Raw genomic sequence first — 24,971 nt, 5'->3', positions numbered from 1 at the left:
ATCCTCAATCAACTTTACCATTTTATCATTTACTAATCCACGTCTATATGTCCACTACTCGAAACCATCTCAGGTATCCAAGTCCAATCTAGCAAGTACAACAATAAAAAATACATAACAGCATTATTAATAAACAAAATACATTTCAATATAAAACCAACCATGACAATTGATATAGTGCGAGTAAGTAAAACACATAGAGTTTTATGATTGGGCCGATGCCCTTAAGGTTTGTTGAACAAGTAAATTAGTTATAGTTTTTATTAATTTCAAAGGTGCCATTAGCAATTTCGTAGGCTTATCTTTGATAATGTATTAGGGTACCCTTTTAGGTCTCAAGTATAATTATTGAGCCACATAATTTGAATCCATTACAGTAACTTACAGTATAAAAATCTAAAGGTGAAATTTTATACATTGGCAAACCCTATTTACTTGGTTCTCTTTTCCAGACTAGGTAAAATAGTAATTTAGTAGCTTTCATAACTCATTTGATTAAAAATGAGGATTTTGACTAATCTAGGATATTACCGTCCAAAACATATTATTAACAATTAGGATTGAAACATAATCTTAATAAATTTCAGGGGCTAATTTTAATATGTTATCGAAGTACCTTAAATAGACAAAGGGGAAAGCTGTAATTTAGGTGTAATTTTTTTAAAAGCCAACTCATATGAACAGTACCAAAATTTTGAATAGTAACCACGCCTATGAACAGTGAACAGTTAGTTTTCGAAAAACTTGGGTTTCGTTCATTCGATTCCAATTTCGATTCTTTTCGATTCTAACCATAAAAACTAGCATCTTAGTACATTAATATACTTAGGAGGAAATAGAGTAGCAATTATACTACCTTTAATCCGGACAAAACGATTTGGTGGAGTTCGATGGGTTTTCGTTTGGCGGCGAAATATCGATATTCTAGCAGGAACTTAGGGTTGGAATAACTTAACCAAACATCTACCGTTTTTGAATGATTCTTGTGTCTAACGCGAAGATCTTGAAACTCTCTACAACATTCGTGAAGAAGTCTAAGCCCGAAAACCAATCTAAGTAGGAGAAAAATGAACATTTAGAAGATTTGCCAAATCCTGGAAAATAAAATCCGAGAATTTTACCAAATTTTGAATGGCGATAACTCTATCAATTTTTGACCGTTTTGGGTGATTCTTGGGTTGAAATCGAAGCTCTTGACGTCCTCTACAACATTCGTGAAGAAACTCAGGTCTAAAAACAACATCAACTAGGAAGAAATAGGTCGTGAACAGAGGTACATGATATGGACGAGAATGGAGTTTATGGGATTAAAGATTTGATGATGTTGTTGTAGGGAATAATTTAGGAGGTGGTGATAATGGGCTGCCTAAACTCTCTCCACCCGTATCTCTATCTCTCTCTCTCTCTCTCTCTTTCTCTCTCTCTCGATAAAGGAGGAGGTGGGGTGGATTATTTGTGGGTTATTTTTGTAGGGATAAAAGTGAGGTAGTTAGAGTGTGGGAGGATAAGTATGGAGGTGGTGGAGTGTGGAAGAGAAGTGGAGAGTTAGATCGAATAGAATTTTAGTTAGGGTTTAGATAGGAAGAATAAAAAATAAGTATAGATGAATGTATATCTAAAGTATAATATATCTAATATACATTTAAATGGGTAATATCGATTATACACGTAATCATGTATTTTAATTATTCAATCTAATTAGTTATTGAATTATTATTTAACATTAAATTGTATTAAAAAAATAGGGCAAAAATTCGGGTCTTTACACTACAGCTCTCGGTTGTAGCTCTACCGAAGGCAACAGCAGAATAAAATTGGTATTTTCAATTTCAGACTTCAGGGAATTAATATAAATACCTTCCCGAACTTCGTTTTTAGGGTTCCGAACATTACATAGCAGTTTTTTCTTACGTTGTTTCTTTCAGAGCTCTTTTCTTTTGAAATTTTCGAAGTTTTGTTCAAATATTCAAGTATTCGGTAACTCATTTTAACTTTTAAATCTTTCGTTTATTTTTCCATCTAAAAAAATAGAAGCATGTTTCAAATTAGGGTTTCTTTTTTTTCATGCATAATGATTAGTGAGTAGTCGTATAAGTAGGGTCGCAAAGTTGTTAGCACACCATGACCAATTCGGGCACTGCTCCTATTTTCAAACAATAAAAAAACGATTTTAGATTGGAAAAATACTTCCCGTAGACGAATCCGGGTATTGTCGGAGCCCGTGTGAACGGAGGAATGAGGGTCCAAAACTCATTCCACACTCCTAAGGTTTCGCATCTTGCGGGGTATCTTTTTCAATCTAAAATTGAACGTTTTTAAGAACACCGAATGAAGCAGGTTAATCCGGACTGGTTACGAGAGTTATGAACCCTACGACCATACCTCTTTTTAAATTATTCGAAAAGAACAGTTGTTTCCTTAAATTTTAGTTAATCTCAATCAAATCGACAAGGGGTGGTTACCTAAGAGCCTGTTAAATTAGTAAAATCTGAGTTTTTAGTCAGCACACATCACTGTCTCTGTGAATTCAACTCCGAACTTACCGAATATTATGCTATATCGGCTTCCGCCCTACGCTTGATATAACCCATTAATTTAATATTAGGAAATCGTCAAACAATTCCACACACAGCCTAAAGGAACTGTTGTTTTCCCATGAAAGTGTATGGCCAAACTCCCAAGTCAAGTCTTTGCATCAGACAATTACTGCCATGGTACCAGGTAGCTTCAACGGCCAAGTCAAGCCTTTGCATCAAACAATCAATTACTGCCACGGTACCAGAGGACAACATACGATGACGCGCGGGAGTAATCCAATGACAGAGCTCTGTGCAAGGGTGTGGTGCCAGGCTGCTAGCTGCCATGGTACCATGTAGCTTCAAAGGCCAAGTCAAGTCTTTGCATCAGACAATTACTGCCATAGTACCGGAGGACAATGATGACGCGCGGGAGTAATCCAATGACAGAGCTGTGTGCACGGGTGTGGTGCCAGGCTGCCAGCTGGCAGCTTTGGTACCAGGTAGCTTCAAGTTTTCAACGGCCACGGTCAGAGCTCCTGCCTTTTCAAGGGACGCGGGGGCTCTGCTGCCCAGGGGTGGGCAGCAGCCCCTGCCCACACTCACACACACTCACACACGGCACCGTTTCGTTAAAAAAAAAAAAAAAAACTCTTCCGCTTGCAATCTTAAGGAGCAGAAACGTGATTATAAGAGCCTTAGAGTTAAAATTTAATTATGTCTCTTTAGAATAATATGATCAGAATAATAAGATCTTCACGTCAATTCAAACGGATTGAAAATTGGAGCACTTAATTTTTTAATCATATTTTTTAATATATAAACGGTATAAAAAATTAAGTGCCACTTTTTAATTCGTTTGAACAAGTACGAATATCTTATTATTCTAATCATATTCTTTTAAAGAGATATAATTAACTTTTGTTTATAGGACTCTCATAATCACGTTTCTGATCTACAGGATCCTAAATAAAGAGCAGATACTTAATTATGAGAGTCCTAGAGACAAAAATTAATTATATCTCTTTAAAATAATATGATTAGAATAATAAGATATTCGTACTTGTTCAAACGAATTAAAAAGTGGCACACTTAATTTTTTAGACCGTTTATATATTAAAAAATATGATTAAAAAATTAAGTACTCCAATTTTCAATCCGTTTGAATTGACGTGAAGATCTTATTATTCTGATCATATTATTCTAAAGAGACATAATTAAATTTTAACTATAAGGCTCTCATAATCACGTTTCTGCTCCTTAGGATTGCAAGCGGAAGAGTTTTTTTTTTTTCTTTAACGAAACGGTGCCGTGTGTGAGTGTGTGTGAGTGTGGGCAGGGGCTGCTGCCCACTCCTGGGCAGCAGAGCCCCCGCGTCCCTTTTCAAGAGCCTAAAGCGAAAATTAAAGATTAGACCTTTTTGATAAACCATTATAAAGGGTACAAAAATAAGAGGAGCTCCTAAAATTTTAAAAAAATTGGAGCCTAAAGCGGCTGTAAGGGACCACAAGTACCACTAATACGAGGTAACATTATTGAACAGTAGTGATTGAAGGACCCAAAAGTTCTCAGTCTATGGGTGGCCTTTAGTTACGATTTTTCTTCTCCTCAACGCACGGCATAGTATTTATGTTTGATCTGAAATTTCTGAAGTAAAACAAGAACCAAGAAAACAATCACAAAAGATAAAAACTGATATTTTTGGGCAATCCAATCGAGACTTCCACCAATCATGCAATATGGAAATGACAAACCGTGAAATCTATGAACTGTATTTTGAAGTCGTACGTATTTAGCAATTACAACTTGCATGCAGTCAAAGTAATATGGCTTTAGGACAGCGAATACCCTCTCTAAATTTAGTCATAGCAAAGAAAAAAAAGCAAGGCCAAATATGAGCATAGGAAGATAAGAAATGAATGTAACTAGGGCTATCAAACACTTCAACGAATTTCCTCTCCTCATTCTCTTTACGGTCCAAACAAAGAATAGATATATTTTCTGTTGGGAAAACTAGGAGAACTTCAACAAATCGGAGTGGTATGTAGCATTTGTTTAACAAACTAACTTACTAATCTCCTAATGAATTGCTTTCCGGAATATTTGATCTGCAGTCCAAATAAGGCTTTGACTTATGTAGCATCGACAGAGACACGTGACGCAACTCCTGCACTTAAACTTTACAAAAATTAATGAAACGACACATTTGGGGACACATTTTAAATAGTATTTGTGTGTACTAGTATATGAGTAAAAAACAAAAAATAAGGCCTAATCGTAAATTTGTAACACCCTATATAGCTAAAATCTTATATATCCTGACATCTGCTTGACGATTTTCTAATCCTAAATTAATGGGTTGTCCCAAGCGTAGGGCGGAGACCGACGTAGCATAATACCCGGTAAGACCGGAGTCTAATCCACAGAGACGGTGATGTGTGTTGACTAAAAACTCGGGTTGTTACTAATTTAACGGGCTCTTAAGTAGCCACCCCTTGTCGTTTTATGCGGAGATTAACTAAAACCCAGAAATAACTGAACTTTTCAGATAATTAAAAAGAGGTATGGTCGTAGAGTTCATAGTACTCGTAACCGGTCCGGATTAATCTGCTCCATTCGTTGTTCTTAAAAAATTTTAATTTTAGATTGAAAAAGATATCCCGCAAGATGCAAACCCTAATGGTCGTCGTTTACCCATGCGCAGCGAAGAATGGGTTTTGGACCCCATTCCCCCGTTCACATGGGCTCCGACAATGCTCAGGTTCGTCCGCGGGAAGTATTTTTCCAATCTTAAATCATTTTTACGTTGTTTGAAAACAGGAGCAGTGCTCGAACTGATTACGGCGTGCTAATCACCCCGCGACCCTACCTAAACTACTCACTCATCATTAAACAATAAACAAAAGAACCCTAGTTTCAAACATGCTTATATTACGCGAGATGAAAAATAAATAAAAGGTCTAAATTAAACAATAACCAACGAACAACTTTAATATAAGATGAAAATTAATATAAGTTACCAGAATGCGAGTAGTTGAACAAAGCATCAATAACTTAAAAGGAAAAAGAAACTCGGAACCCCGGATCTTTGTTTCGGCAGCCCGTCTTTTTTTCCTTTTCCACGGCAGAACCCTTACAAAAGCCGCCGCTGAGGTCATTGCTCTGTTGCTTATATAGGGTAGACATCATTTTATTACACAAAGCTACTCGAACTATGTATAATAATAACTCACAAAATCTACTTTAAAGCACTTAGCACTTTTAACCCCAAACTTCTTCAAAAAAAAATTTTTATCCAAAGTCTCGAACAACAGGCTCGAGCAACCTATAAATATAAAAATGCATAATAAAAATCAGTTAACAAAAATAAAAGACTAATAAATATAAATTGGAGAGCCAAAATATGTATATTTTGGCACTTATCACGCCCCCCAACTTACACTTTGCTAGTCCTCAAGCAAAGAAAATAAAAAATAAATTCTAGCTATGCCGCTTTCGTAGAACTCACGATTGCACTTAGCCCGTGCAACAAGCCTTTTAAACCCCAAGGTGATCCCCAAAGGACGAGTGGAGTCTCGTGAGGGTTTTCAGAAATGAACACCCACAAACATTGTGAATTCTTTCACATGAAATTCGAAAAACCGTAAAACAGCTCAATGATACCCAAACAAAGAACATGAAGCCATCGTAAAAAGATAATGAGCATAAGCAGTTCTAGATACTATCAAGTCATAAAAATGAGTCACGGCACCTATACTTAGCGTGTGTGATCAAGGGCTTCGATCACAAGTGAAAAATAACTAAAAGTTCTTTCTGGACCGAGTCTCAACTTCAAATCTCACCGTGTCATGCACTCAACAAATGAAATCACTCAAAACAATGTGCATATTACTCTCAATATGTGCGGGCAGACGTTATGTAAATGAAAGCAAAATACTTCGCACACAATGACACGAAAAGAAAGCTCTTTATATTGGACACACGATCCCATGAACGGAATGCCAAGTATTGAAATTCTCTCTATCCATCAATTTACAGCTCATTGCCCATAGGATCAAATACGACTTCAATTCGGGTTATAACATTAGGTAAGGGAAAATATTTCAAGGCTAGGTGAGAATTCAAGTGTCCGAGAATGACTTAAAACAATAGGGCAAAATAATGTGTGCCCTTTCTTACTTTTTTTTTTTTTCTCTTTTCAACTTCGCCACATTTCTCTTCCTAACTCTTTAATACAATCCCATATAAGAACTAGTATTTTCCTTTCTATAATGATTTGGTGTCTTCCCTTTTCACTTTTTTCTCTTCTTTTTTTTTTTAATTTAATTTTTTAATGAAAAAAATCACCAATCAATAAAATACAATTCTCAACTTCATTCATCTCCTTATTTTCTCACTAGTTCACATCATTAACTAGTCATTCTCAAGACACAATATAGATTGTGGAGCTCAACAAGAAAAAGGCTAGCATGCAAAAGGCTCAAACGGGCTCATAAGAGATGAATATATGAAAGGAAGAAGCGTACCGGCTCAAAATAGCAAAGATGGCCTATAATTCTTTCCAATGGGCAATACAACCGTGTAAATTTCAAACCCGAGGCAATTTTAAAATATTCGCAATACTTGACAACAAAAATAATGAGATCCACAACGAATTTGCTCTCTCGAGACAAACAAGAGTTTATTTGACACCACTCCAAGAAAAGATAAGACTCTAAACTCACATGGGTATAAGTCTCCACTAAACTAGTCATCGAGAATAATCAAGTCACAGCTCACAAGCAACCAAAGCCCAAATAGACGTGAAGTGCAAATATGCTAAAAATAGATGCCATGACATATTCTTCGCGACAGGCTAGTAAAAAGAACTACTATGCCACCACAATAGCAAAACAATGACTATCACATCACAAACTCAATCAATTAAGAGCTAATCTCAACAGCCTTCAAGTCTCATGCAAAAAGAATCCTACTATTTTTTATTTTTTCAATTTTTTTTAACAAAATAACGAACAAAGTGATCTCCCCCCCCCCCAACTTGAACTATTCAATGTCCGCATTGAAAGCATAAAAAAAATAAAGATAGGACAGAAATATAAAAGAGAGGAGAGATATCACATCGAAAAGGAGGGGCTAAGCAGAGTAACTATAGAGAGAGGGAGACCCCCCCAAACTTGGATCAAACAACCTGCAAAATGTTAGCTTCTAAGACAGCAAGAAAAATAACTAAAATAAATAAATAAAGTAAGAAATAAAAGGAAAACGAAAAAAAACTATCCAGTTTCTTCACGCGAAAGACACGGGTACTACTTTTCTCCCCATTTCTCAAGTGAGAAACGGGTAGCTATACCAAACCAAAAAAAAAATCATATACGAACAGCCAAACGCAGGTACCGAACATTTATTATGCCAACGAGAGCTAAGACAAAGAACAGAGCATTCCATTTTACACATTTTATCAAAAATTGAATTCGACCATGCCACAAGATAAAATACTTCGAATAGCGCATTTGCTGAATTCAATTTAGACACTTAAGTTCAACCAAGTGCTTAGCCCAAACTAGATCAATTTTCAAAGCGTTGACAAAGTCCACAAGATATGAATGACAAACTAAATTAAATTCATCAACACAAAGAAAATCAATCTGCTCCACATTTAAAACCTCTTGCGAAAATGGAGACTCAGATAGAGGAGTGACACCATCTAGAGAGCCGAGAGTATTTGATTATTTAGGGCAATTATTGGGAATGACTCTTCAAAAACTATTGCCAATGACTCCTCAAAAGGCATATAGCCTTCACTAATGACAAGCGGCTCAATTTTCTCTTTTTCCCTTCCATCAGAATTCGTATCCTCAAAAAGCGGTTCTATTTCTTTTTTTTCCCTCGCATCAGAATTAATATCCTCAGGAAGTGGCTCTATTTCCTCTTTTTCTCTAGCATCAGAATTGGTATCCTCTGGAAGCGGCTCTATTTCCTCTCTTTCTCTAGCATCAAAATTGGTATCCTCAGAACTTTCAGTCAACTCACAAAATTGGAGCTTTTGAGTTAATTCATCTAAGAAATCCCAAGCATCTTCAGGGTTTTTATCCAAAAATACATCAGTGGACCTAAAATCCACCTCGCATATCTTAGGATTTAAAGCATGGCAAAAGGTAGCTAGAAGACTGCCTATCTCACAATTAAAACTCGACCAAGAGAATACGATAAATTTAAATCGCTCCCAACACTGTGACAAAGACTCATCATCTTGTTGAGAGAAATCTGATAGTTCTTGTAAAAGCATATGAGTCTCATATGAGGGATTGAAAGTTTTGAAAAACTATATTACAATCTCACTCCATGTCAATCTTGGACTCAAACAATTAAACCAATCTAAAGCACTATCACGCAAAGATGCTGAAAATACATGTAAAAGAGCTACTTCATCGCTAGCAAAAGCTTCATCAAGATCATGAATATGCGAAAAAGAATTTTCTAGAGGCCAAACCATAAAATATAGACAGTGACACTGAATAATCAAATTGGTTTGTATAACCTCCATAGTACCTTGCAAAATGAGCCATTTTTTTCTTTTCAACAATAAAAAAAAAATTTAAAATAAAGAACTAAAAAGAAAGTAAATAAATAAAAAAAATAACTACCCGAATTCTTAACACACGTTACCGTCCCCGGCAACGGCGCCAAAAATGCTTGACCGATTCCTAGACCTAAAATAATGGGTTGCCCCAAGCGTAGGGCAGAGACCGACGTAGCACAATACCCAGTAAGACCGGAGTCGAATCCACAGAGACGGTGATGTGTGTTGACTAAAAACTCGGGTTGTTACTAATTTATCGAGCTCTTAGGCAGCCACCCCTTGTCGTTTTATGCGGAGATTAACTAAAACCTAGAAATAACTGAAATTTTCAGATAATTAAAAAGAGGTATGGTCGTAGAGTTCGTAGTACTCGTAACCGGTCCGGATTAATCTGCTCCATTCGGTGTTCTTAAAACCTTTAATTTTAGATTGAAAAAGATACCCCGCAAGATGCGAACCCTAATGGTCGTCGTTTACCCATGCGCAGCGAAGAATGGGTTTTGGACCCCCATCCCCCCGTTCACATGGGCTCCGACAATGCCCAGGTTCATCCGCGGGAAGTATTTTTTCAATCTTAAATCATTTTTACATTGTTTGAAAACAGGAGCAGTGCCCGAACTGATCACGGCGTGCTAATCATCCCGCGACCCTACCTAAATAACTACTCACTCGTCATTAAACAATAAACAAAAGAACCCTAGCTTCAAACATGCTTATATTACGCGAGATGAAAAATAAACAAAATGTCTAAGTTAAACAATAACCAACGAACAACTTTAATATAAGATGAAAATTAATATAAATTATCAGAATGCGAGTAGTTGAACAAAGCATTAAAAACTTAAAAGGAAAAAGAAACTCGGAACCCCGGATCTTTGTTTCGGCAGCCCGTCTTTTTTTCTTTTTCCACGGCGGAACCCTTACAAAAGCCGCTGCCGAGGTCATTGCTCTGTTGCTTATATAGGGTAGACATCATTTTATTACACAAAGCTCCTCGAACTATGTACTCCCTCCGTCCCACTTTGTTTCGCCTGTTTCCTTTTTGAAACATCCCAAAAAATTGTCTATATCTCACAATTTATAATGTTTTTTATGATTTCGAAAATTTTGTTTAATAAAATAAATTGAGATCTATCAAACAAGATCCATATTGAATATATAAAATATTATAGATTGTGAGATATAGACAATTTTTTAGGACGTCCAAAAAAGGAAACAGGCAGAACAAAGTGTGACGGATGGAGTATAATAATAACTCACAAAATCTACTTTAAAGCACTTAGTACTTTTAACCCTAAACTTCTTCAAAATCTTCTTTTTATCTAAAGTCTCGGACAACGGGCTCGAGCAACCTATAAATATAAAAACGCATAATAAAAATCAGTTAACAAAAATAAAAGACTATCAAATATAAATTGGAGAGCCAAAATATGTATATTTTGGCACTTATCAACATTATTCAAAATAGTAGGAGTATTGATCAACAAAAAGGTTTCACTATTTATGTGTCTTTAGAATAGGACTTCCCAAAGTTTATATTGGAGGTCACTATTTGAGATAACGCCCCTGACTTGTTTTTGCAAGTAGCCGGAGAGTGGCCGGACAATTTTTTAGAGTGTTCTTGGAGTGTCTAAGAGGAGAATGTCGAAAAAAATTGGACATTTGGAATTTGAGTGTAAGACATGCGTCGGTATCAAACAAATGGTACTCAAGGGGGGAACTACCCTTTGCTTGACTTGGGCTATAGCCCAGGTCTATTTCAAAACACACACACATACACAAAATATAATTTATATGTAAAAATTCAATCTAAATAACTTTAGCCCAACCCACCATTCTAAATCCAGCCCTGTCCCCCCCCCCCCCCCCCCCCCCCCACGATCCAGATGATTTCAGTTGGCATCCGTAAGCCTTCTGATCCATAAGTATTCTCTTATTATGTAGAGCATTAGTGGGTGTGCTTAGATTTATATTTATGTTATTAAATACAAACACTGGTTAGTGTGCTTAAATTTTTACTGATTTAGCTCATGCAGAGTACTAATGGGTGTGCTTAAATTTTTACTAATTTAGTTTATGCAGAGTACTGGCTGACATGTTTAAATTGGTTTAAAATATTTGTTCCTACATTCTTACTCTTTCAGATTCAGATTTAAATTATAATGAAAGAGATTAAAAAAAAATGTAGTGTCTTTTGAGATTTGTTGATGTCCAAGGGTTTCTACGGGAGCTTTTTTTATTCATATTCTAGATGTTAAAGACACCACTATATTAACTCTTAAGAAATAAATATCTAATATCCTCACTCGTTACAATTTGGATATTCACAATACGCAAGGTCAAGGGTATTAGTAATATATGCGGTGCATGGAATGGATTACAAGCCTTATTTCTTAGAGATTGCACGTATGCATATTATATACACTGTTTTGTCCACTGAAATTTTTTTAGATTAGTCCAGGGCAGAATCAATTCCTCGTTCCGCCCTTGCCGGTACTTAACCTCCAACGATGTATCCATTCTACATCGGTCCTCACTTTCTTACTGTGTTAGCATAATTGGACAATCGCGATATTTCCATAGAACACATTGTGACCACAGTATAGGACCCCAAGTCTCCAAGTCTGTAGTTGGAGACTTTTCAAGATAAGACGGCTTTTTCTCCTCCATTCAGTATCCATCCACAAGTTGTCGATAATTTTATTATCCATCCACAAGTGATCGAAAGGTTGAGATTCATGTAAAACAAACTGTCTATTGATAAGTTGAACATTCTAGCATTAACACCTGCGCTGAACATTCCAGTTCTTCCAGCGTACCTGACGTGTAGCAAGAATTTGTGGAAAGAAGTACTGTTCGATTAAGACCATGTTTGTGAAAGCCAGGCCAGGGGAAAAAAATGGAAGCTTTTTCAAAATCTTGTTTTTTATATTCTGGTTTTTAAATTCATGTTTACCACCCTTGTTCTTGCACAAATTGACACTCTTACCAGCAAAGACAAATAAGTCCCGCGATTTAGAATGTACACAATCGCACTTTTGGATCCTCTATTTTTAGAAGTTTACTAGCTAGGTTACTCTTAATTGCGAAAATTTAAGTTCATGAGACACGTATAACATAATAAAGATATTCAAATTAATTATTTCCTCACACTACCTCTTTTCCCTCTAAGAACTATGTCGAGTGTGAGAAATACTTTTGTTTGCTACTAACAATTTTACTATAATGCCATGCAAGAAGTGCCACAATCTTAATTTTATAGAAGTTTTTGAGCATTCCTATTAATTATTTCTTTGCTCCTACATGTTCTTGATTTAGGCTCCGTTTGTTTCAAAGTAAAATGTTTTTCGATGTAAATTTTTTTCCATGTATATTGATTTTGCAAAAATTAAAAGTTTCGTTTCTATTTTCCGGTGCTTGGTTGATAGTTGTAAAATGATGTATGTATGTATTACACACAAAATTTTATCGTCTTTGGTGAGAAAGCACATGGTTAGGTCATAGGTGGATAAGATTGGAGCTATGTGGGAGCTAAGTAAAGTAACGTAATTATATGTCGAGTAGGGAAGTTAAGTTCGGAAAATGACTTACCACCTTTTCAAAAAAAAAATATTTTCAGCCATATGAAGTAAAATGTTTAACTTCGTAAAATATTTTTTTGATTTTTGCACAACCAAAAACCAAAAAATAATTAAGAAACATTTTGCAGAAAAATATTTTACACCTAAACAAACATAGCCTTAGTATGTACTAACTCATTTGATTGGCAGAAAGAAGAAGTATCTTTTTCCCTCTCCCCCTCTAGATCGCAATATCTCTCTTTAATACATTAATTCCTAGGAAACGTTTATACCAATTGTCTATGAAATTTTGTGAAAAAAAGAGAGAGGTATAGTGGCAAACGCAAAATTCAAACTAAGAAATTTTTGAAACAAATTATTGATGGTTTGAATAGCTAAAATAAAATTATTTTACAGACTAGGCAAACAATGATATACTATTTTCTAAACAATGATGACAAGGGAAACAATGATATGCAGGAGGCTTTTACACTAAATTTAGCTCGCACAACTGCGCACATATTAAGGATATTTTGGTCAATAACTCAAAATTAGGCTAAACATTATCTACTTTATTTATGATCCATATTAAGCCCCACTTCAATTGTCAAAGTCATTTTTTAACATACAAACTTTTATTCATTTCTATAAATAAATAAAAAAAGTATCTCAGTTAGATATTCATATGTGCTTAATTAATCAAACTATCTATATTTTGATTGAATTTTGGACCAAAAATTTTAAGAAAGACACATGTGATTTGATCAAATACTTATCAAAATAAGAATGACTTGCTTGAATTGGTACAAAAACAAGCCCCACAAACTGAACGTTTGTTATCTACGAGTAAAAATCCAGCATGAACTTTGAGAAAAGTAAGCAGTGTTCACCAAGTATGAACAATGAGTAATGTTCATCACTGGAGTTTTTGGTATTATGGTGCCCCCAATAATGCATATTTCTGACTACGCCTCTACTCAATCAAGACAAAACCTTAAAAGCAACGGTTGCTCTCGAAAGTCAAGTGGTTGCATAAGTTGTGGGGTGTCTGAGTATAACCAATGGAGACGGAGAATAGCAACAGGTCATTTGTATTGGACACAAAATGTTTGATTTAGATTCCTTCCCCCTTACACATGGAAAAGCTATTTATTGAACACAACTTATGTGGCTCAGAGTGCACGGCTACATTTATTGGAACGTGCAAAGTGTTCTCTATGGAATTTCTGAAGTGTCATATAGAGGATGCAAGATCTTGCAAGTATTTACTGCCCCTATAAATACTTCTCCATTCACTTAGAAGCTCTTCATTCCCCAAACCCACAACTTCCTTTCACAGCTTCTTAGTACCGAACCAAGAATGACACTCTTACCAGCAAAGACACTTCCCAACCTGTTCGTTACATCCCAATGTCTTTTTGTTTTCTTCGTCGTCCTCGCTTTCGTCTCTCCTTTTGATTCCACTGCTTTTTCTTCTTCTTCGCCTAAGAAAGAAGTTGGAGAAGAAGGAATGGAAGCAGCGGCTCTCCTGGCATGGAAAGCTAGCCTTGACAACCAAAGTCAATCGATCTCTCCTGTCCTCATGGGTTGTCGGAAGCAACCACTGCAATTGGATTGGAATTGGTTGCAAAAAGGCTGGCAGAGTCATCAATCATATTGACCTTGAGAGTTATGGCCTAAGAGGTATGCTTTCCAATCTAAATTTATCATCCCTCCCTCATCTTCTCAGCTTTAATCTTACAAACAACTCAATTTCTGGAACCATCCCCTCCCCCATTGGTAGCCTTCGGAGACTCACCCATCTTAGCCTATCCGCAACCATCTCTCTAGCTCAATTCCACCTGGAATAGGCCAATTGTCAAATCTGAAGACCTTGGAGCTGCACCAAAATCAAATAGGTGGCTCCATCCCCTACGAAATAGGATTGCTGCTTTCTCTTATTGAGCTCACTTTGAATTCAAACAATCTCACTGGTTCAATTCCTACTTCTATGGGTAACTTGGTCAACTTAACCACTTTGCACCTTTACGAAAATCATCTGTCCGTGTCGATCCCTGGAGAAGTTGGGATGCTAAGGTCCCTCATTGATCTCGAACTCAATACGAACAATCTCACGGGTTCAATCCCTGCTTCTATAGGGAACTTGGCAACCTTAACCACTCTACAACTACACCATAATCATCTTTCTGGGTCAATCCTTAAGGAAGTTGGAATGTTAATATCCCTCACTGATCTCGAACTGTCAAGGAACAATCTCACGGGTTCAATTCCTACTTCTATAGGGAACTTGGTCAACTTAACCACTCTTTACCTTCATAGAAACCAACTTTCCGGATCAATACCAGAAGAAGTTGGGATGCTAAGGTCCCTCACTGATCTCGAACTGTCAAGGAACAATCTCACGGGTTCAATCCCTACTTCTATCAGGAACTTGGTCAACTTAACCACTCTTTACCTTTACGGAAATCATTTGTCTAGGTCGATCCCTGAAGAAGTTAGTATGCTAAGGTCCCTCACTGATCTCAAACTGTCAAAGAACAATCTCACGGGTTCAATCCCTACTTCTATAGGGAACTTGGTCAACTTAACCACTCTTTACCTTCATAGAAACCAACTTTCTGGATCAATCCCTGAAGAAGTTGCAATGCTAACGTCTCTTAGTGATCTCAGACTCTATGAGAACAATCTCACTGGCACAATCCCTGCTTCTATAGGGAACTTGGTCAACTTAACCACTCTGTACCTTTACAGAAATCTTTTGTCCGGGTCAATCCCTGAAGAAGTTGGGATGCTAAGGTCCCTCACTGATCTCGAACTCGATACGAACAATCTCACGGGTTCAATCCCTGCTTCTATAGGGAACTTGGTCAACTTAACCACTTTGCAACTATACCAAAATCATCTTTTCGGGTTGATTCCTGAGGAAGTTGGGATGTTAATATCCCTCACTGATCTCGAACTTGATACGAACAATCTCACGGGTTCAATCCCTGCTTCTATAGGGAACTTGGTCAACTTAACCACTCTAAAACTATACCAAAATCATTTGTCTGGGTCGATTCCTGAAGAAGTTGGCATGCTAAGGTCCCTCACTGATCTCGAACTTGATACAAACAATCTCACGGATTCAATCCCTGCTTCTATAGGGAACTTGGTCAACTTAACCACTCTACAACTATACCAAAATCATTTGTCTAGGTCGATTCCTGAAGAAGTTGGCATGCTAAGGTCCCTCACTGATCTCAAACTGTCAAGGAACAATCTCACGGGTTCAATCCCTACTTCTATAGGGAACTTGGTCAACTTAACCACTCTTTACCTTCATAGAAACCAACTTTCCGAACCAATCCCTGAAGAAGTTGCAATGCTAACGTCTCTTAGTGATCTCAGACTCTATGAGAACAATCTCACTGGCACAATCCCTGCTTCTATAGGGAACTTGGTCAACTTAACCACTCTGTACCTTTACAAAAATCTTTTGTCCGGGTCGATCCCTGAAGAAGTTGGGATGCTAAGGTCCCTCACTGATCTCGAACTCGATATGAACAATCTCACGGGTTCAATCCCTGCTTCTATAGGGAACTTGGTCAACTTAACCACTCTACAACTATACCAAAATCATTTGTCTGGGTCGATTCCTGAAGAAGTTGGGATGCTAAGGTCCCTCACTGATCTCGAACTTGATACAAACAATCTCACGGGTTCAATCCCTACTTCTATAGGGAACTTGGTCAACTTAACCACTCTACAACTATACCAAAATCATTTGTCTGGGTCGATTCCTGAAGAAGTTGGCATGCTAAGGTCCCTCACTAATCTCGAACTTGATATAAACAATCTCATGGGTTCAATCCCTGCTTCTATAGGGAACTTGGTCAACTTAACCACTTTGCAACTATACCGAAATCGTCTTTTCGGGTCGATCCCTAAGGAAGTTGGGAAGTTAATATCCCTCACTGATCTCGAACTCGATACGAACAATCTCACGGGTTCAATCCCCGACGAAGTTGGGATGCTAAGGTCTCTCGTTCATCTTGAACTCTATGCAAACAGTCTCATTGGTTCAATCCCTACTTCTCTAGGGAATCTTGAATTCCTTGAGTCTTTTCGTTTGTTCGATAACCAACTTACTGGATCTATTCCCCCACACCTGAACAATCTATTAGTTTTGAGAGTTTTTGAAGTGGATGATAACATGTTCACAGGTCATTTACCAGAAAACCTTTGCTTGAGTGGGTCACTTGAAATATTTACGGCCTCATACAACAATTTCATCGGGCTCATGCCCAAAAGCTTGAAAAATTGTAGTAGCTTGCATAGGGTCAGGCTTGAGGGGAATCAATTTTCAGGAAACATATCGGAAAATTTTGGAGTATACCCAAACTTGGATTACATTGATTTGAGCGACAACAATTTCTATGGAGAGCTCTCTCAACAATGGGGAATGTGCCATAGGTTAACGAGTCTCAAAATGTTGAACAACAATATTTCTGGAGGGTTACCACCTGAATTGGTAATGGCAACTCAACTGTCCCAAATTGATCTCTCTTCAAATCATCTAGTTGGAGTGATCCCAAAGAAATTTGGAAGTTTGATTTCATTGTTCTATCTTAAGTTGAGTAATAACCAACTATCAGGTAACATTCCTGTAGAACTGGGTCGCCTTGGCAACTTAGAGACTCTAAATTTTGCAGCAAATAAACTAACTGGCTCAATCCCTCAGGAGTTAGGGGATTGCCAGAAGCTATTGAACTTGAGTTTGAGCAATAATAGACTTGGGAAAAGCATTCCGTTGGAACTAGGTCAACTCCATAGCCTTCAAAGTCTTGATTTGAGTGATAACTTGTTAATAGGTAAAATTCACAATGAGCTCTCCGGTTACATACCATCTTCTTTTGATAACATACTAGCTCTTTCATCAGTGGATATATCCAACAATCAACTGGAGGGCCCTCTTCCTCATATCAGAGCCTTTCAAGAGGCTCCATTTGAGTCACTGCGAGGTAATAAAGGTTTATGTGGTAATGCTTCTGGTTTGAAGTCCTGCCAACTTCATGGGGTTCCTAGAAAGAAGGAAAAGAAAGTGGCGTTACTAATTGTACTTCCTATTTTGGGGATTCTACTTCTTTCTGTTACGGTTCTCGGATTTTTCTTGTCTATTTGTAAGAAAATGAAGAGCACAACAAACAAGCCATTACAAGTAAATACTCCAAATTTGTTTTCAATATGGAGTTATGATGGAAAAATGGTGTACGAAAACATCATTGAAGCGACTGAGAACTTCAATGCCAAATATTGCATTGGGGAAGGAGGATGTGGTACAGTTTATAGAGCTGCCCTGCCAAATGGTCAAATAGTTGCTGTGAAGAAACTTCACTCATCATCTGATGGTGACTCGGTTAATCAAAAGAGCTTTACGAGTGAGATCAGTACATTAACAGCAATAAAGCACCACAACATCGTAAAGCTTCATGGGTTCTGTTCACTTCCAAGACACTCGTTTTTGGTTTACGAGTTCTTGCAAGGTGGGAGCTTGCAAAAGGTATTGGCCTCGAAGGAAGAAGTAGTAGAACTGGATTGGAACAAAAGAGTGGATGTTGTTAAAGATTTGGCAAATGCTCTGTCTTATATGCACCATGATTGTTCGCCACCAATCATCCATCGAGACATATCAAGCAAAAATGTTTTGTTTGATTCTGAATACGTCCCTCACATCTCTGATTTTGGGGCGGCTAGATTTATGAAATCTGACTCGGCAAATTGGACTTCATTTGCAGGAACCTTTGGATATGCCGCTCCTGGTACTCATGTCTCTTGCAAGTTTTTCTTGTTCCTTTTCTTTTTTATCTCAAGTAAACTTTAACATGGTAGGCTGGTAGCTTTATTTTAGCTTTTAACAATCAAGAATATAGCAAGTTTTTATTTAAGCGCTCATATATTGCACTAAATCATAGATTGAATTTATATATGTTTACTACCTAAAGGCTAGAAGTCTAATGGATAATGAACACTTTTTAAAGTATATATCTAATTTGATAACTGGAATTGGTATGACACTTTTTTTCTGATTTCTCCGACTCTCTCATACTTTATTCTTTGTGGCTAATGATTACTCATTGTTCCATTATAGATCATGCAGGGATGAATCCAGAAATGTAGCCTAATCGCACCTTATTAATTATAATATAATGGTGACGATTTATTTTTTCTAGTCAACCACAATAAGATCGTACAAAATTAAGGTATGCACAATAGTTTATAACGCATCCATTCAATTTGAGTACAAAATCTCGAATAAAATTTTTCGAGTATATTTCACATGAACATCAACAATTTTTAGAATGATCCAGATAGTTTTATTAATAACTTTATTTTAAGATATTTTCCCCCAACGGTAAAATACAAAAGAAAATCAAGAAAGAATAGCTCCAAATAGACAAATAATTGATAAACCAACAAGTACAAATGCAACATATGGTGAAATTGAAGCATAAAAACTAAGGAAAAGTCTTCAATGCACACCTCTTTAAGGTGTGTATCATATACACCTATTGTGTGGTTCCTATTGTGCCACCTCATAAAAAATTACTTGTAGTACCGGTCATTTATAATATTTTATTTCGTATCGTAACTTTTATACTAAAAATTCATAACTTTTCATCAATATGATTCATAACTTTTTAGCAATAGATTCATAACATTTTGGGAATCATAACATTTTAATGTGTTTAAATGAGAATGCATATGATACACACCCAAATAAGAGGTGTGTATCGTAGCACTTCTCTAAAACTAAATCTATATGTATATTTTTGAAATATATGCAAGTGGGCATATTTATGCAGTAGGACACGTTTATAATTATGCTAATATATACAAAAATGTAACAACATTATTTTAGTTTTGAGTGGGGGAACGTGCTCCATACAAATCCGTCCCTGAGAGTATGTATGATTTCTTATTCCCAATCAGGTTTGTATGTTGTAAAGCTTTGGCAATGGCATTCATGTGGCTTCTGTTATTTTCTCCTTCATGAACTCTTAAAAAAATTGGAAGCGAATGTATGCGTAAATTTGCAAACTTAACCATTGCCTAATAGGTAGCATGAGCATGCTTCTCCCCTTCCACTTTGACTTTCAGATGCTTAAAGCGAAAATTAAAAATGAGGCATTTTTGTTGGACTATTATTAGAGGTAAAAAAGTAAGAGGAGCCCCTGAAATTCAAAAAAAAATGGAGGCCTTAAGCAGCCTCAACACAAGCTTTTACTTAGGGCCGGCTCTGCTTCTAATCAAACCCTTTTATTGTTCAATTATTTTCTTAGCTCGTCTCTTTTTTGTTTTGTTCTTGGCAGAACTCGCATATACAATGGAAGTGAATGAGAAGTGCGACGTTTACAGTTTTGGGTGCTAACACTAGAAGTGATTATGGGCGAGCATCCCGGTGATCTCATCTCGTCTCTATCATCATCTTCGTCGTCGTCGTCATCAAAAACTGGACATGGGATTTTATTCAAGGATGTGTTGGACCAACGCCTGCCGCCTCCTACAAATCAAGTGGGCAGAACAAGTAGTGGTTGCTGCAAAAGTAGCATTTGCATGTTTGAATGCTAGACCACTTTCTCGGCCAACCATGCAGCAAGTTGCTAGGACGATGTCAAATCCAAGGCTATCTCTGCAAAATCAGTTACACATGATTACATTAGGAGAACTCGTTTCTGCCAACTGCTTCACTTCTTGAGTTTCCTTGGACTTTGGCTCTTACGAGTTTTTGCTATGACTGCAATTTCACTTTTCTTTTTGTATGCTTTCTGCAATCTTTTTTGCTTTGTTGATATTGAATAAACATGATATGATGTAAAATAGACTCTGTTCGTTGAAAAAATAATTGTCATGGAGATGAAAAGAAATACAACTTCGATGTGGTTCAAGAATCAACTATTACGGTCAAATAGCCAATTATTTTGGGGAGAAGATTTAAATGAAATGACATGAAGGGTGATTTTATTTCCCACTATATACGGTAAGATCAATATACCGAAGGAATGCAATGTCAGAATTTGAAATCAAAACATCCGTTAGCATCCGCTTAACCCCAAAATAACCTTCCATTCCATTTCCTATTTGACTTTCACCCAGGCACTAAGATCCCTCCCAAACTAAGCAGTGTTCTCATAAAATTATGGGATAATTCGATCTGTCAATACGATAAAGCCTTGCATCCATGGATGTATCCTACTCCGTCCTCCTCTTCCTCACATCAAAGCCTTCAGAAGGGCTCCGTTTGAGTCACTCAGAGGTAATAGAGGTTTATTTGGTTAAAAAGTGGTAACACTAGATTTAACTTTTTACTTCCTGTTTTGGGATGTCTGCCTCTTTCAGTGGCTTTTTTCAGTTTTTTGTTCTTGTGTGTGTAGCTTTTTGTAAGAAACTGGTGAGCACAGAGGGTGAGCCAATTCCAATTAACAGTGATAACTTGTTTGCAATATGAAGCTATTACGGAAAACAGTGTATGAAAACATCATTGAAGCAACTGGAAACATCGGTGTCAAACACTGTTGAGGAGGGGGAATAAGGTACTGTCTATAGAGTTGCCCTACATATTGGTCACGTAGTTGCTGTGAAGAAACTTCATGCGTCATCGGATGGAGACTTGGCTAATCTTTTTGGATTTGCTTGTGAGATCGGTACATTAACAAAGATACAACCTGAAAATATTATAAAGCTTTATGGATTTTGTTCACATGCGAGGCACTTGTTTTGAATGGAGGAAGCTTGGGACATATACTCAGCTCGGAGGAAGAAGCAGTAGAGATGTATTGGATCAAGAGAATGGATGGTAAATGTTGTCTTACATGCACCGCAATCGTTTTCCTCCAATCATTCTTCAGGACTTGTCAAGCAAAGAATGTTTTGATCGATTCGAAGTACGTAGCTCACATCTCTGAATGTGGCACTGCAAAAGTCATGAAGAGTGACTCATCTAATTGGACTTCATTTGCAGGGACTTTTGGATATGCTGCTCCACGTAGGTACTTTTGCCACCTCTATTTTTGAACTCCCTATCTCCTTCAGTGTTAATCTCGACTAAACAATAATGCATATGTAAGCTTCAAATCTCTATACAGCACTGTATTTACAGGACCTTCACATTTCAACACAGTAATCTAAGATCTTATGAGAATCTCTAACAGAAAAGGAAAAGAATTGACCCATTGAACATATCAGCTACACAGACGGTAGTGGATCGTATTATGGATCATAAATGCAACTCTACACAAATCTGCATTCAAGTAAACTCAGAAGATGGAACAGTATGAAGGACGTGTAGTAAATGAAAATTTATTAAAATCACCTAAAAGATAATAAAAAGATCCAATTAGACGTGTTTGCAATCTATCAGTTATGGTCTGTTCAGTGCATAAGCTACAAACAACTCTACACAAATCTGCATTCATGTAAACTCAGAAGATGGAATAGTATGAAGGACAAGTGTAGTAGATGAAAATTTATTAAAATCAGCTAATAGATAATAAAAATATCCAATTAGACATGTTTGCAATCTACTATGAGTTATGGCCTGTACAAATCAACCCTTTCAGAAACAAGAAGTGGTAAGGTAATGGCAACCAGAACAAGCGGTAAGCACAGTTCAAAGTGCAGCACCTGATGTTGGAGATTATTCACCAGGCACTCTTCTTCTTAGGATCATAATAACCAACATACCACTTAACGAACTTCTTCAATCCTGTCTCCAAATTAGTCGTAGGCTTATACCCAAGCTCCTTATAAGCCAAGCTTATATTCGCATGTGTAAACTGCACATCTCCATTCCTTGGCAGAGACACCACCTTTCGTTTAGCCTTCAACTTCAAAAGCTTCTCCAATATACTCAGAAGCTTGCTCACAGGCACTGGCTTAGTATTCCCCAAATTGAATATCCGCAATTGTGCTGCACCCTTCTTCTTCCCACCACTTCCTGTTCTCTTCTTTGCCGTATCCAACGACGCCAAACAACCCTTCACCACATCATCGATGTAGGTGAAATCTCTAGCAACAGTACCGTGGTTCGGACCTTCGGATACACTAATCTCTTTCCCTTCCAGAATAAAAACTAACAAGTACAAATGCAACATATGGTGAAATTGAAGCATAAAAACTAAGGGAAAGTCTTCAATGCACACCCCTTTAAGGTGTGTATCATATACACCTATTGTATGGTTCCTATTGTGCCACCTCATAACAAATTACTTGTAGTACCGGTCATTCATAATATTTTATTTCGTATCGTAACTTTTATACTAAAAATTCATAACTTTTCATCAATATGATTCATAACTTTTTAGCAATAGATTCATAACATTTTGGGAATCATAACATTTTAATGTGTTTCAATGAAAATGCATATGATACACACCCAAATAAGGGATGTGTATCGTAGCACTTCTCTAAAACTAAATCTATATGTATATTTTTGAAATATATGCAAGTGGGCATATTTATGCAGTAGGACACGTTTATAATTATGCTAATATATACAAAAATGTAACAACATTATTTTAGTTTTGAGTGGGGGAACGTGCTCCATACAAATCCGTCCCTGAGAGTATGTATGATTTCTTATTCCCAATCAGGTTTGTATGTTGTAAAGCTTTGGCAATGGCATTCATGTGGCTTCTGTTATTTTCTCCTTCATGAACTCTTAAAAAAATTGGAAGCGAATGTATGCGTAAATTTGCAAACTTAACCATTGCCTAATAGGTAGCATGAGCATGCTTCTCCCCTTCCACTTTGACTTTCAAATGCTTAAAGTGAAAATTAAAAATGAAGCATTTTTGTTGGACTATTATAAGAGGTAAAAAAGTAAGAGAAGCCCCTGAAATTCAAAAAAAAATGGAGGCCTTAAGCAGCCTCAACACAAGCTTTTGCTTAGGGCCGGCTCTGCTTCTAATCAAACCCTTTTATTGTTCAATTATTTTCTTAGCTCGTCTCTTTCTTGTTTTGTTCTTGGCAGAACTCGCATATACAATGGAAGTGAACGAGAAGTGCGACGTTTACAGTTTTGGGGTGCTAACACTAGAAGTGATTATGGGCGAGCATCCCGGTGATCTCATCTCGTCTCTATCATCATCTTCGTCGTCGTCATCATCAAAAACTGGACATGGGATTTTATTCAAGGATGTGTTGGACCAACGCCTGCCGCCTCCTACAAATCAAGTGGCAGAACAAGTAGTGGTTGCTGCAAAAGTAGCATTTGCATGCTTGAATGCTAGACCGCTTTCTCGCCCAACCATGCAGCAAGTTGCTAGGACGATGTCAAATCCAAGGCCATCTCTGCAAAATCAGTTACACATGATTACATTAAGAAATCTCATTGGTGCCAACTGCTTCACTTCTTGAGTTTCCTTGGACTTGGGCTCTTATGGGTTTTTGCTATGACTGTGCAATTTCATTTTTCTTTTGTATGCTTTCTGCGATCTTTTTTGCTTTGTTGATATTGAATAAACATGATATGATGTAAAATAGACTCTGTTCGTTGAAAAAATAATTGTCATGGAGATGAAAAGAAATACAACTTCGATGTGGTTCAAGAATCAACTATTACGGTCAAATAGCCAATTATTTTGGGGAGAAGATTTAAATGAAATGAAATGAAGGGTGATTTTATTTCCCAGTATATACGGTAAGATCAATATACCGAAGAAATGCAATGTCAGAGTTTGAAATCAAAACGTCCGTTAGCGTCCGCTTAACCCCAAAATAACCTTCCATTAATTCCATTTCCTATTTGACTTTGACCCAGGCACTAAGATCCCTCCCAAACTAAGCAGTGTTCTCCTAAAATTATGGGATAATTCGATCTGTCAATACGATAAAGCCTTGCATCCGTGGATGTATCCTACAATCAACGGTCCTCCTCTTCCTCACATCAAAGCCTTCAGAAAGGCTCCGTTTGAGTCACTCCGAGGTAATAGAGGTTTATTTTTGGTTAAAAAGTGGTAACACTAGATTTTACTTTTTACTTCCTGTTTTGGGATATCTGCCTCTTTCAGTGGTTTTTTTTCAGTTTTTTTGTTCTTGTGTGTGTAGCTTTTTGTAAGAAACTGGTGAGCACAGAGAGTGAGCCAATTCCAATTAACAGTGATAACTTGTTTGCAATATGAAGCTATTACGGAAAATAGTGAATGAAAACATCATTGAAGCAACTGGAAACATTGGTGTCAAACACAGTGTTGGGGAGGGGGAATAAGGTACTATCTATAGAGTTGCCCTACATAATGGTCACGTAGTTGCTGTGAAGAAACTTCATTCGTCATC

General features: G+C 37.0%; 2 protein-coding genes across 2 annotated transcripts; one reads left to right on the top strand and one right to left on the bottom strand.

The window, feature by feature from the left end:
* The first annotated feature begins 13,856 nt into the window (after positions 1 to 13,856).
* On the top strand, positions 13,857 to 20,665 carry LOC131306496 (probable leucine-rich repeat receptor-like protein kinase At1g35710). Its single transcript, XM_058332766.1, has 2 exons — positions 13,857 to 18,457; positions 20,009 to 20,665. The coding sequence occupies exons 1-2, from the start codon at positions 14,647 to 14,649 to the stop codon at positions 20,065 to 20,067; spliced, it is 3,870 nt and encodes a 1,289-aa protein (XP_058188749.1). The 5' UTR covers positions 13,857 to 14,646; the 3' UTR covers positions 20,068 to 20,665.
* A 1,486-nt stretch (positions 20,666 to 22,151) lies between these two features.
* Positions 22,152 to 23,404, bottom strand: LOC131307047 (UDP-glucuronate 4-epimerase 3-like). The gene is made up of 2 exons (XM_058333465.1): positions 23,233 to 23,404; positions 22,152 to 22,767 (listed from the first exon to the last, which is right to left on the bottom strand). Exons 1-2 carry the CDS (start codon positions 23,402 to 23,404, stop codon positions 22,337 to 22,339), a joined length of 603 nt encoding a protein of 200 aa, XP_058189448.1. The 3' UTR covers positions 22,152 to 22,336.
* Positions 23,405 to 24,971: the final 1,567 nt, after the last annotated feature.

Source organism: Rhododendron vialii, chromosome 11a (genome assembly GCF_030253575.1).
Source record: "Rhododendron vialii isolate Sample 1 chromosome 11a, ASM3025357v1".
In the NCBI taxonomy this organism is placed as follows: domain Eukaryota; kingdom Viridiplantae; phylum Streptophyta; class Magnoliopsida; order Ericales; family Ericaceae; genus Rhododendron; species Rhododendron vialii.
The sequence above is the reverse complement of the archived record's forward strand: the minus strand, read 5'-3'. Positions and strand labels throughout refer to the sequence as shown.

What these genes read in the sequence shown, in the direction of transcription:
- LOC131306496 (XM_058332766.1), top strand. Translation starts at nt 14,647, where the DNA reads ATGGGTAACTTGGTCAACTTAACCACTTTGCACCTTTACGAAAATCAT. An exon ending in CTTTGGATATGCCGCTCCTG is followed by an intron (nt 18,458 to 20,008) that starts GTACTCATGTCT and finishes TGTTCTTGGCAG; the next exon opens with AACTCGCATATACAATGGAA.
- LOC131307047 (XM_058333465.1), bottom strand. Translation starts at nt 23,404, where the DNA reads ATGGTTAAGTTTGCAAATTTACGCATACATTCGCTTCCAATTTTTTTA. An exon ending in GACGGATTTGTATGGAGCAC is followed by an intron (nt 22,768 to 23,232) that starts GTTCCCCCACTC and finishes TGTACTTGTTAG; the next exon opens with TTTTTATTCTGGAAGGGAAA.